Source organism: Corapipo altera, unplaced genomic scaffold, assembly GCF_003945725.1.
Source record: "Corapipo altera isolate COAL_440 unplaced genomic scaffold, ASM394572v1 271, whole genome shotgun sequence".
Lineage (NCBI taxonomy): Eukaryota > Metazoa > Chordata > Aves > Passeriformes > Pipridae > Corapipo > Corapipo altera.
In genome coordinates, this window is record NW_020884935.1 from 3636314 (window position 1) to 3649143 (window position 12830).

At 50.4% G+C, this 12830-nt stretch overlaps 1 protein-coding gene across 15 annotated transcripts in view; it reads right to left on the bottom strand.

The window, feature by feature from the left end:
• MSI2 (musashi RNA binding protein 2) overlaps positions 1 to 12830 on the bottom strand; it is a 223313-nt gene that overhangs the window by 17749 nt on the left and 192734 nt on the right. For 3 of the 15 annotated variants that reach the window (XR_003530397.1, XR_003530400.1, XM_027660120.1), the window contains exons 11-13: positions 9348 to 9410; positions 8002 to 8028; positions 5569 to 5669 (exon numbers count right to left, since the gene is read on the bottom strand). The exons of 1 other annotated variant lie outside the window; for it this stretch is intronic. Coding sequence is in view for 9 of the 14 variants with exons in the window: in XM_027660120.1 (XP_027515921.1) it covers positions 5569 to 5669; positions 8002 to 8028; positions 9348 to 9410 (191 nt within the window). In the remaining 5 variants the exon portion in view is untranslated. Of the gene's footprint in view, positions 1 to 5568; positions 5670 to 8001; positions 8029 to 9302; positions 9411 to 12830 lie in introns of those variants that run through there. 11 more of the 15 variants (XR_003530396.1, XM_027660117.1, XM_027660115.1 and 8 more) reach the window with 6 other exon arrangements.

Genomic DNA, 12830 nt, shown 5'->3' on the forward strand with positions numbered 1-12830 from the left:
AGGACAGCACTCGGGGTTCTGGGTTGGGATACTTGACCACTGGAGAGGTTCTGCCTTCCTCATGGCATTTTCCAGGGGTGCTGAGCACCCCAGGGATGCAGGGAGGGGGTGACCACCCCACAGCCCCCAAGGTCCCTGCTCTGCTCCGCTGCCTCTCCCTGCCTGCACCGGATGCTCATGGGCTGCATTGGGACACACAAATAAACCACAGGGGCAAATAAACACTGTCAAGTCACATTTCTAACTGGTTTCTCTATCACTTTAACTGGTTTTACAGTTAATTTAAAATCTAATGTGCTTAATGTTTACATACTTCACAGAATCTTGGAATTTCAGAATGGCTTGGGTTGGAAGGGACTTTAAAGATCATACTGAACCAACCCCCTGCCATGGGCAGGGACACTTTCCACTGGTCCAGGCTGTTCCAAGCCCTGCCCAACCTGTCCTTGGACACTTCCAGGGATGGGGCAGCCACAGCTTCTTTGGGCAACCACGCTCACAGTAAAGAACTTCCTAATATCCAGTCTAAACCTACTCTCTTCCTCTTCACATCAAATGCCTGCGAGTGTTCCCTTCCACTCTTTTTTGCTTTGTTTGTAACTGTGCCGTACTGGAGTTGTTACAGTGGCACCACACTCATCTTTGCCTGTGCTTGGGTTTTTGGGCAAGTTTCTTGCTCCAGCCCTGGCATTTATCCAAGGGGATGAATGAAGAGCTGTCTGCATCAGGAACCGCTGCCGGCGCGTTCCCCTCACACCCCTCGTGTGCTGCAGGCGCTCGCTGTGTCACGGGCTCTGACCCAAACGCTGTACCTGCTGTCCCTGCCTGCACATTAAGCTTTAACACTTATTATCACCCATCCAACCGGCAAATAAGAGCTAAAGCTTGGATGCTGGGATAACACAGACCCCTCTCTAACCATTTTCCATTTCAGATGAAGGAAGAGCTGAGCCAGGCCATGCCAGCCCCTTCGCCGCCCACCAAGGAGCAGGAAAGCTGCTGTTACTTTTACCACGGGCAACCACATCTGCATTAATTGTTTACCACAGCCCGGACAGGTCTTTTATTAATATTAATGAGTAAGAAGGAACAAAAGGCTCCTTTATTTTTAGCCTACTCTAATTGCGTAGTAATTACTCATCTACAAAACAAATGAGCCGAACTCCATTGCCATAGCAACAGCAACTCCGGCCTCCCACTGTACCACATTAACTGGCTATCACTCCTGTAATTCGAAATTGAAGCCTTTTCTACAATAACAGACAATATAGGAGGAAAATTAAACCAAAACCGGGTCTTTGTTTTGCTGCATAATTTAAGTCATGGTAGCAGGAGGGCATTGCCTGGGGGGCACCTTCCTGCTGCTGCTGGACCCTGATGGGCTGGGGGGATGCTTGGGAGTATAGAGGGGTAATCCAGGTAACAGGAGAGGAATCCAGCCTGCAAACCCCCAGTCCTGTGCAACCACCCTCTCCCTCTAGGAGAGTCTGCAATGGCACCTGGAGCAGACCTGTCCAGACAGATGGGTGCCAAGGTGGAATGAAGGATCCTCCACAGCATGTGCAGCAGGTAATAACACCCCCCTAAAGGACAACCTGAGCTCACCAACGAGGAAACACTGCAAGAAAGTGCTGCCCACCACAAGGTGCCTGAGGGAGAACTGGCAGCAGTTCTAGCCAGTCGGCAGCTGACACCCCAACCCTCAGCAGGGCACAGACACCTCAGAGTCCTCCTGACACAGAGCTCTGGGCTCTTCTAACTACCAGGAAATAACCATAAAAGCCCCAGCTGTGTGAGTTTATTATTTTTAAATAGCTCAGGTTTATATACCTGCAGATCCACTTTGCATTCTCTGGCAACTCCTAACCCACTGCGCTCCTCAAGCTCACACGGAGCCAGATGCACACTAACATCTGCTGTGAGGAAAAACTCCTCTGCCCCTTTGGCAGTTTTCTATTTCAGAAAGGAGAGAGGGAAAAAAAAATCACTGTAATTATGTATTTACTTTTAAAGCATTTCATGAGCATGAAAACAGTGACAGTAGTACGTCAGGACAATGTGTGCTGCCTCCCAGTTGTTCCACTAACAGGTAACAGCCTGCAACTGCTGCCAGAGAGGCAAGTTACCCTCAGCTCTGGCAGTACTTTACCTGTTTAGGGATTAAAATGCATGAGACATGATCCTGTGCTCGAGGATCTCATTTCACTGGAGCACTCGTGCTGAAACTCTGCAGCGACTCGGCTGCGTCTTGCGTGGAACAAAGTCTAATTACAACAGCCCAGAGCTCTGTCCCTCCACTTCCACTGGGAGAAAGGGTATTAAACACAGCTAATTGGCTTTGGCAGGGCTTTGGAGGCTACCAAAGCCCTGTCACCAGTGAGCAGGACTCTGCACTGGCAATCAGCCTGCCTGTGGCACAAGGCAGTGGCCACATCGTCACCACCTGACGTGTGTCAAGAGCAGCAGCTGGGACAGTGGGATCAAAGAATCAAGGAATGGTTTGGGTTGGAAGTGATCTTAAAAATCATACAGTTCCAACCCCCTGCCATGGGTAGGGACACCTTCCACTAGCCCAGGTTGCTCCAAGTCCCATCCAACCTGGCCTTGGACATTTCCAGGGATGGGGCAGCCACAGCTTCTCTGGGCAACCTGTGCCAGGGCCTCCCCACCCTCACAGGGAGGAATTTCTTCCTAATTGAAACAGCTCTGGATGAGCTCTCAGCAGACCTTTTTGCCATTGAAAATAATTCTCTCAATGGAAAGGACTGTTAAAAGTTACCCACTAAATTCATTACAGATTAACTTCAACTGCACTTCAGAGGTGGTCACTAATTGCACTGGAGACGATTCATCAAGTGCATGAGATTTTCTATTACAAAATTATTGATTAAAGCTGATGTATTTTAACCTCAACAGACTTCAGCCCGATGCCCTGTCAAACACCCATTGCTGCAGCCAAGGCCGAGCAGCAGCAGCAGCACCAAATTGTTTTAGATCTACTCAATTTTCTGTTTAGATCCACTGAGCTGGAAGCTCAGTCCCTTGTGAATCAAAAAAGATCCAGAAGTGGCATCCTACAGTAAAACAAGACACGGGGTTTCTGCCTGAGCCTGCACTCTAGAGAGGACCTGTGGGATTCCCACCCTGGACCAGCACAGCACTTCTGAACCAAACAGAAATGACTCCCCTTTCATTACTATTATTCTTTTAATTTGGGGTAGTAGTCAGAAAAGTAACCGTAGTGCTCCCAGTATTGTCAGTAATGAGACTAAAACCACTTACAGGAATTTGGCTCCTCCTGAGTGCATTCAGCACCCGGGGCTGCTCTGGCACAGCCTGGCTGCTGGAATTCCTGTTTAAGCCAGGATTTTGTCTTCGTGCCCACCCCTCCCTGAAGGCCCTGAGGTGTGGGGCCCCTGCCTGGCCACCTGCCATGCTCCCCAGTGCACACTGTCTCTGCCAGGGAGATAAGCAAAGGATAAAATCCAATGCAGGCATTAATTTCCCGATGCATCACCCGCCGGGCTCTGTCACATAATTACTGGCGGTTCCAGCAGAGTGAGAAATTCCAGCCCTTGCTGCTCCCAAGTGGTCCACTTGTTAAGTTCTGGTTTTTGAGATTACATAGCTTGGATTAAACTTTATGTACTTTTATAGAGGAGAATAAAAAAGGGAGAGCAGTTCCATCAGAGCTGCCATGCCACAAGGGAGTCCTCCCAACAGGCCGTATAAATCCCAAATTGGTTCATCGCTGGATCTTTGAAATGCTCCCCCTGATATCTCTGTGAGCTGGTGGCAGCTCCTCTCCCCTGCACACACAGACCAAGCACTGCCCCCCTTCTTATGGCCGTAATTTGCTAAACTATGAGTAGATTAAATTTTAGAGCACCTTCCTTAAGTGCCAGACAAGGCTTCCTCAGCCCCATGCAATTTGTTGCTCTGCTGACTTTCAGCCAGACTCTTCATCATGTGCAGGGCACATTAAACAGTGGGTCCCCCCATTTCCCTGGAAGACTGAGATCCAAAGGGGACATCATCCCTCTCCCTTGACACACAAGTGTTGAGCTCCCTGGCAGTACCAGGGGCGGCTCAGCTTGCCCTGCACCACGTCAGCCCCATCCCAGGGCTCGTTTGCTTGATTTACTCGACATTCTATTGGAGGTAAGGAGTGGATACAAATCCTTAATTACATTTGCAAAGCCCACTCTGGGTATTTTATTTCCCTGGAAGGCCCTGGCTGCTGTCAGTGCACTAACGACCGCATGGCTCTGCCCAGCAGAGCAGGAAATGCTCCCACCCACCACAACTGGTTCTGGGGACAGCTGAGGTGCAGGGGAGAGAAAAGGGGTGACCATCCTGTACAGGAGCTTTTCTACTTCCATCAGGATGTTTTCTGACAAACAACAAACTAAACAAGTAAACCAAGGCCTAATTTGGGATCTCAATTACCATCTGCTAAATTTACTGACTGCATCATTGTCTCTGAATTTTCAAAGTTTAGCACAGAAACCCTGGGCAGGAGAAGCGAAGCCACTGCTGGCTCTTGGCAGAGAGGATGAACTTGCCTCGAACTCCTCATGCTGATATTTATGAAATGTTAAATCTTCATTTAAAAACGTTCCCTTAAGCTGGGTGACATGGCAATGAGTACGACCCATCACTAGCTCAGAGTCTCTGTTGCATAATAAGATTTAAGGTTTATGACCTACAGACAATTGCTTGGTGGCTCAGGACAGGCTGCAGGGAGCCGCCTCACACACACACGGAATTATTTGGATTCCCAAATGGAGTGATTTGCGTGTGGCACATCTGGTCTACGACCGCCAACGAATGAGTCTATGGGCTAATATGGACGAGTAACAGGCTGATGGAGAAACCATGATTGTAAAATGATTTAAAAAATATCTTAAGTTCTTTTGGATTCAAAATAAAAAAAAAGAGAATACAGTTATAGCCAGTGTTTTAATTCCTGGGGGGGGGGTTAATTTGAAAAAAAAAAGTAACGGCAATTTTACTATCAGCATAACAGCATGTGCGGGTTCTTGTACGGAGGGTGTAGGTTGCCTACAGCCGGCTTCAATTTATACTTCCAGATAATGGGATTTAACGAATAGGGCACTATGGATCCAAGCCTTTAGCAGCTCTCTGCTGTATTATCCCTATGCTTTCAATCAGACCAAGGCTCTGCTTTTATCTGCCACGCTCGTTCGCGTTGATGGTGCCTATAATATCAACTCGACAATGCATGTTCTACAACTACATCTACTGCTACCAGTACGACTACTACAGTGCATGCATTTAGTTCAGTCCCACAGATACATACACTCTAAGAACAGGCAAGGGGAGATGTGAAATGTTTTACGGGACGACAGGTGTTTTGTTTTTTAAGTAAGGGAAATTAATAAAAACATCAAAAGAAAGAAAGTGTACAAAAAAATAGAGACATTTCTCAAGAGTTGATATGAGTCGTTTCTTGAACCGTTTCGTCCGAACAAGCAAAAAACATGCAACCAGCTGCTACTAACAAGAAGCTGGACACTGAGAGAGGATTAATAGGTGTGGACAAACCTTCCCGCTGAGAGCGCTCAGAAGAGTGTTTGAGAGGAGGTGTGCACGTCCGAGTGTAAGAGAGGCCGGAAAGTTTGCCTCAGAGACACCCTCTCTCACAGCAGCCCCAACCAAGCAAGAGAGAAAACAACAAAACATAACTGCTCACACTCACCATCAAGGTCAGTAGCTCACGTTACGAGATTTGTTATTGCTGGCAAGTATAAAGTCCAGTAAGGGGTTGTTGGGGCGCAGGGCTCAAAGGCAGCGCTGGCAAGCCAGGACTGGGGCCCAAAATCCAGATGTGCCAGGGGTTGGGGTGGGGGATCAGCTCCTGGTGCCATGGCACCACTGTCCCACTGCGCCGTGTGCCGCTGGCCGGCTCGGCGGGCAAAGTGTGCCCAGGGGAGCTGGCACTGCTCACCTGGGACAGGGTTGGATCACAGGTGGCCTTATGGGTTTTGTCTCCAGCCCTCAGGGAGGAACAGCTGGTGGCAACGGGTTGGGAACTGGAAAAATCTCAGACTTGTTAATGAACCAAAGAGGAAGGAACAAAAAAAACCTCTCCTGCCAAATTTTCCTTGTCTCGCTCTCCTGCCAGATGAACCCCTCCCATGTCAAATGCAAGAGAAAAATGTGCCCCCCCATGACTGTATTTTAAAAAAAGCGTTTACACGACAAAAATGTTTTACACGTAAAATATGTCAGGTGGATTCAAAAGAAATGTGACACTGATAGTGAAGTTGTCTAGGAGGAGTTTGCAGCATTCAGACTTTTAACTTTGCTTGTTTTCCATGGCTCAGGTCCCAATTCATTAAAAAAATACAAGAATGGGTGAGGTTGTCAAAACCAGCAGAGGGACTGGGCAGCACAGTCCCACCCGGAGCAAATGGATGTGGCCAGACCCGTGTCTGCTCGAGGGACCTTGGCTATGGTCTCATCACTGGGACATCGACTGGGGATGTGATTTATGGAGAGCAGCATTGCTGTGCTCACCCTGCCGGCACACGAGCAGCTACGCGGGTGGTACTGAGCATGAGGAGAGGGACACATCCCTTTCTGCTGGTCGTAGGACAGAACTGCTGTGACAGATAAAAGAACTTGTTTATCTAGCCAGGTCAGCTGGTGACATGGGAAAAGGAAGGGGTAAAGGCAGGGAAGACCAGGCAGCACAGAACCAGGGCCGGGCGCTGCCCCGTGCAGGTACCTGCCCCCGGCAGGCTCCTTCTGTTGGCTGAGTAAACATGCAGGTGACCCAAGAGATGGAGCATCAACTCGGGGAGAAATCAAGGTGGTCAGTGCTCAGGGGCTTGGAGTGAGAGGGTTGCAGCTTCCCTGGGAGACCAAGATGTGCAGCTGAAGGTGGATGCTCTCTGTGGGCACTCAGTCTCTGTGCTGGCAGTGATGCCAGGAAGGTGGGGAAGAGCCGGCAGGACAGGGCCGGAGAGCAGAGAAGGTCAATTTTGGGTGAGCTGGTGAGGCTGGAGCACTGCCGAAGGAGCAGCAGTGATGGGGACACTGATGACATGGACTGTCATCAATGCTTTCCAGGAACCTCCTGGCCTGTTTGCTCTGTGACAGGGGCAGCTCCAGCAGCCCTGGGCAGAGCCCTCCCCAGCAAGTCAGGGGTGGTGGGATGCACCTGCCTGGGTGTTTTCCAGCTCTTTCCTATTTCCTGGTAGAAAGGGCCAGTTAGGGCCAGCTGTGCAGTGCTCTGTGCTTTGGATCAGGCACACGTGAAGGAGTACTGTGAGAATTTGTGAAGGAAAAAGAAAAACCCGACTGAAAACGAAAGAAGAAAAAAACCCCAACCATTTTTCTTGTAATGAATCGGGCCCGTACACTGCAGCGCAAGATCGATCGGACTCCACTGCTCCTGGATACAATTCACTACCATTGCTGATGGAGTGGAGAACCCAGGATGTCCCTTCCGAAACCGGCTTTGGATGGAGATGACTCTAAGGAAAACCCCACCGTTCCCAGAGCACAGTTTGGTGCAGATGTGAGTGGCCGTGGGGCCGGTGACGAACCCATCTTCCTCCTTGAGACCTCGGGGCTGGGGAGGGACAGGGGCTCTTTGGATTCAGTTTTGGGGTTTTGCCAGTTTTGTGCACACAGGCAATTTTGAGGCTTGAAAAGACATTTCCAAACACCATACTGCTCTTTAAACTTGCCAGAAAGGGTGTTGTTAATTTAGGGTTAGATTTAGTTTCGTATTGCAAGTTCAAATCAAAAACCAAAAGAACTGAAAAAACAAAACAGAAAACCCAACAAAAGAGAAACCAAAAAACACTCAAATTAAAGACAAATGATTTTCAGGCACAGAATTGATCAATGCTCAGTTCAGTTGTAATGGGCACCAAAAGCACTCCGATTAAAAAAAATAATCATAATCATCAGGGAAGCAACGTTAATCGAGCCAAACCCTCTGTGCCTTGCTAAGGGGCAACTCACCAGGTCTGTTTGCACGTAAAACAAAACCTGAAGGGCAAAACATGAGGAAGAGGCAGAAACAATGAGGTCTGTTTTCCTGGAAGCATATGCAAAAGCAATCTTGTTTTTCATTTGGGTTTGTTTTAATCTTTGGGTTTGTTTTTCCCCCTCTGTGATGGGGCAGTAGGAGAAGCCGGGAGATGGGGGATCCCCACAACCAGGCTGGCAAGTCACCCCTTAGGCGCTCTCTACATGCCACAAGATGGAACTGGTACAGAGAGTCCTTTGTAGCCTGCAAGCAGTGCCAGTTTGCATGGAACGGAGTTCTCCTGGTGTCTTTCTTTGGCCTCCATGGCATTGGGCTCGCACTCGAGACACACCTGGGCCTGCGCCCTCCTGCTAACCCCTCACGCAGCCATGGCTTTTCGGGGAGAGCCTCGTTAACCCACCGGCACTGCCAGAAAAGCCACTGAGAACCCCCAGCTCAGCCATGAGTGAGCTGGAAGGTGCTGCCAGCGCCGTGTCCTCCAAGGAGACACCGGGGTAGAGGACACCGGGCTGGCAGCGGCTCCGTCCCGGCAGCAGCTCCATCCTGGCCTGGCCCGGGAGCCAAGCCCACAGCTCACCGATGGCTGCTCTGAACTCCTTGTCACCTGAGCAAAGTGCTAATTCATGTGTTTGGCAAAATTTAAACCTAAGGCAGTAACGGTAATTGGCAACGATTTATTTATTTCCCTTAAGGGGAAAAAAACCAGAAGCTTTCGGAAGGACAGAAGAAAAGCTTTGGCATTCCTCGTGGAAGCAGTGCCAATGCCGATGGCACAAGTGACACTGTCCTCAAGGGACACAGCCCCTCGCTGGGGGGATGTTCTGTGCTGGCTGTGGCAGAGGAGGTGACAGTGGCTCCGGGCACGGCGGGAGCACCCGGAGCTGCTGCCACCACCCCAACCCAACCCCAGCTTCCCATGAGAAACCAAAACTTTTTTTCAAAAAACATAAATTAATTTTTTTTTTTTGGGGGGGGTCTTTTAGAACCTCGAATTTAAACCAAAGAAATAAAGAAACCAACACAATAAAGGAATAAAGAAAGAAACAAATTGGAATATCTACCCTGGTTTTGGCAGTTCTCATGCCAATCTCCTGCAGGTGCTCCAGCCCCCGTGGCCTCTGCTTGTAGTTTGGGTTTGGGTCGGGACTGATTACTTAATTTTTATATAATTTTTTTTGGGATCTTTCGTTTTCAGGTCCCCAGGATAAGTGTGAGGAAAATCAGAGAAATGATGGAGAGCTGCAGCCACACAGAATACCGACAGAGCTTTTACCTGACCCTGCACTCTGAGGGTTTGCTCTTCCACGGGCCCCCCTACCTGATCCTCTTGCTGCTGCCACGGCCGCCGCTGCTACTGGTCCATAAGCCGCTGCCGGAAAACCTGGCCATGGAGAAAAGGAGAAGGGTAAAGAAAGAAGCTAGTGGGTACCACGAGTCTCTGCGGGGCCCAGGGTGGCCACCGAGGGCACGGCGTTCCCAGAGCTCGCCATCCCGGCTCTCCGTGCCACCAACAGGCACTGTTGTCGGGAAGAGCCGAGGTGCCCGCTGCCAGAGGGTCCTGCTGGCACAAACCCCTCTGGCAGAGGAGGAATGGGGCCCCTGGCCATGGCACATCGTGGACAGGCTGGTGGCAGAGCCCGCAGCACTCGGCTCATGTCTCTGTACTCCCAAACAAACAGGGTCATCCCGCTCCACAACCAACCAGGGAATTCTCTTCCAGGCTTATTTGCAAGTGATAATAACGTGCTGGTCTATAGACAGAGCAGTAATGGAAAATATGAGGAGGTCCTCGTGTCAAGATCACAGATTTGCTGGGATCAAGCAGAAAAAATTCAATGGAATGCGGTTTAAAAAAGAAAGAAGGAAAGAAAGAAAAAAAGCTCTTGAAAGCAAAACAGCCGCAGATCAAGGAGCTCAGCGACATACCCCCTGCTCCAGGGGAGCCAGCCCTCCAGAGGAATGGAATGCTGCCAGCAAGATCGCAGATTTAATGTCTTTACTTAATTAATATTCACAAGATCTGTCAGAGACTCTGACTTTCAATATATGTATTTAAAGTGGGCAATGGCAAAGTCCAGGTGATCAGCAAGAACCCCAAACCTCAAAGTCAACAACTCCTGAGAGGTTCCTGGGAGCTCCGACTGCTCCTGCTGCCCAACAGGACAACCCTGGGGGTGGCTGCCACGATGGGACCTGCCACTTGAGTGGGCCCAGGACTCTGATCACAGCTGCTTTGCAAGGCTGAGGAACCACAGAAAGACAACTGAGGCACAGAGAAAGAGAAGAGCGAGCCAGAGGAGCGAGCAAACCCCAGAGAGACCAGCAGACTACAGCCTCTACCTCTACACTATTGGCTCAGCTACAGCTCATCTATCAGGGTAAAGGAGCAGAGAACTAGACTAGAGTGACTTGAAACTACTTAATACATCAATTAAAAAAAGACATACTTGCATTTAAATATGGTAATAGGGCTGTTGGGGGAAAAAAAAAAATATCACAGGTAAATGTATGCAGAAGTTCCCCGGGCTGCTGCTCCCTGTGCACTGAGCCCAGCACCAACCCCGGCCCTCAGGGCTGAGGTGAACCTGTTTGCTTGCAATTGCTACAGCCTCTGTGGGATGTGGGAAGCACATCCAGACTGGGGAATGTTATAATCTGTGTTAAACCTGAGTGTTAAATTCCCTCTTGCTGGGGATGGAGCCATCGACCCCGGTCGGGCCCCCCGACATACGATTAGGGTTGGAGCTGGGATATCCTGGACTAGGGAGACTTTGGAGTCAAACCAAGCTCAAAAGAGCAAGGAAAGCATCTGCAGGACAAGGGCTGAGGCTCTGGGGCTTCATTCTCATGCAGAGCCACGGCTGGGCCAAGCTCTGAGCCCTCCCACTGTGGCTCAGGCAGAAGCAGAGCTGGCACCATTCCCCACCTCTCCCCCTCTGTTCCCTGCCCACAACGGCGCATGGCCCAAGAGCAGAGTCCTCAGTGTTCCCATGGCACCTCCACGACCAGCTGGCCACCCACAAATCTCTCATTTGGAGGCTCCAGGGGCTCCCTAAACCATCCGCAAGGGATCAAAGAAGCTGTGGATTTGCCACGGAATAAAATGCCTCTGCCAAAACCAATCAAATACCCTTCAAATCACCAAGCATCCCCTGAGAACAGCACAAACAACGGGGCTGGAAAGTTTGTTTCTCTTGTTCAGCTGCCAGGGACGCTCAAGATCTATTTGAAATGCAGGACAAAAAGTTTTGCCATGCAAAAGAAGAGTGAAATAACAAGGGCGGAGAAGGCGCTCCACGGAAAGAGCCCGAACAAAGGCTTCGTTATTGCATTCCAGTGGACAGATGTGTGAAAAATTAATCCCTCCGCCCCCAAAGAAAGCTTTTATCCCAATACTGAGATAAAAGCATCTCTGCAACATGGCACTCCAAACAACTCAAGTGTGATCGGCTGCTCGCGCTCCGTGCAGGAACGCTGCAGGCGGCCGGAGGCGGAACAGCCACAGCACCAGCTCCGGGAGCGGGAGATGGAAACGGGGATTGATTATCAAGATTGGCAAAACCCTGCTCACTGATACACTCACAGGCTGGTTCCATCACTGGAGGATCCCCAAATCAATCCAACGTACTGAAAGCAATTGATCCACCCACTAAAACACCCTTTGCCAGGCACTGCATCCATCGCTCAGCTGGGAACAGATTCCCTGGCACTGCTGCCGAGTCACTAATGCTGTGTGACCTCTCACCACTGTGCCAACTCCCTGTGGTAACGTGTGGCTCTTTGCTCCTGACCCTCCCAGCAGTTATAGGCAGCTGACCCCGTTCCACTCTGCCTGACAGGGATCCCAGCATGGGGCACTGGGAACACTTTCAAGAGGTGGAGCAGGGGACAAGGAGAAGCTGCAGCCAGCAGAGCCCAGAGTTGAAAACAGTGGCCCAGTGTCACTGGCTTGGAGGGGACAGGGTGCCAGCAATGGGTGTCTGGGCAAGAGCACCTTGCAGCCAGTGGGAGCACTGATGGCAGCGTGCTCCAGATCCCACCCTGGCCTGGCCAGGTAGGGAGCATGGCCAGCACCAGCCCCACTCTCTCCAAGCCCTCTCGAGTCCACTGGAAAATCAAAAGGGTGGAGGGAGAGATCAATTCATTCCTTGTGTTTGTTTAAGGCACTGATTCCTGACAGCACCATCCCTGTCCTTTGTGTACCCACTGCTCCCAACTGCCCAGAGGAAACAAGCTCCCAGCAGTGCCCACTTCAGGCACTGCAATTAGAAGGTATTTTACAATAAATGTTTTGCACTGGGCTCACACGCTGTCCAGGAAAGCCCTGAGGATTCACAGCAATTTCATGCTCTCTCATTGCTCAGAACAAGCCAAACCCAGCGTTCCAAGTGCAATTTTTCACAGATAAATTTTCCCGCTTCCTGCATCAATAGTTTCACTTTAAATAGTGAAGCAGGGAGGGGAGATGGACACAACTGGGTTAAAGGCTTTGCCCTGAGGTCTCAGATTCGGTCCACAGCTGGGTGCAGGCACAGGTGAGTTTGGGAGAAAGGGGATCCTGGGGCAGCACAGCCCTGGCTCACAGGCCTGGGCTGCAGCACACGGCCCCAGCGTCTGGTGCTCAGCATGGTACTGAGAGCCCGGGATTTAGTGGATTTTCCAGGGGCTTTGTGAACAAATCTGGTGAGAACAATGCTGCCTAAGCAAGGCCAGTCTCCACGTGGGCTTGAGGGGCTCAACAGGCCCTGCTCCATCTCCCACTCCAGTGGGATTGTTCCTTCTCAAATCACTGAGTTCTCTT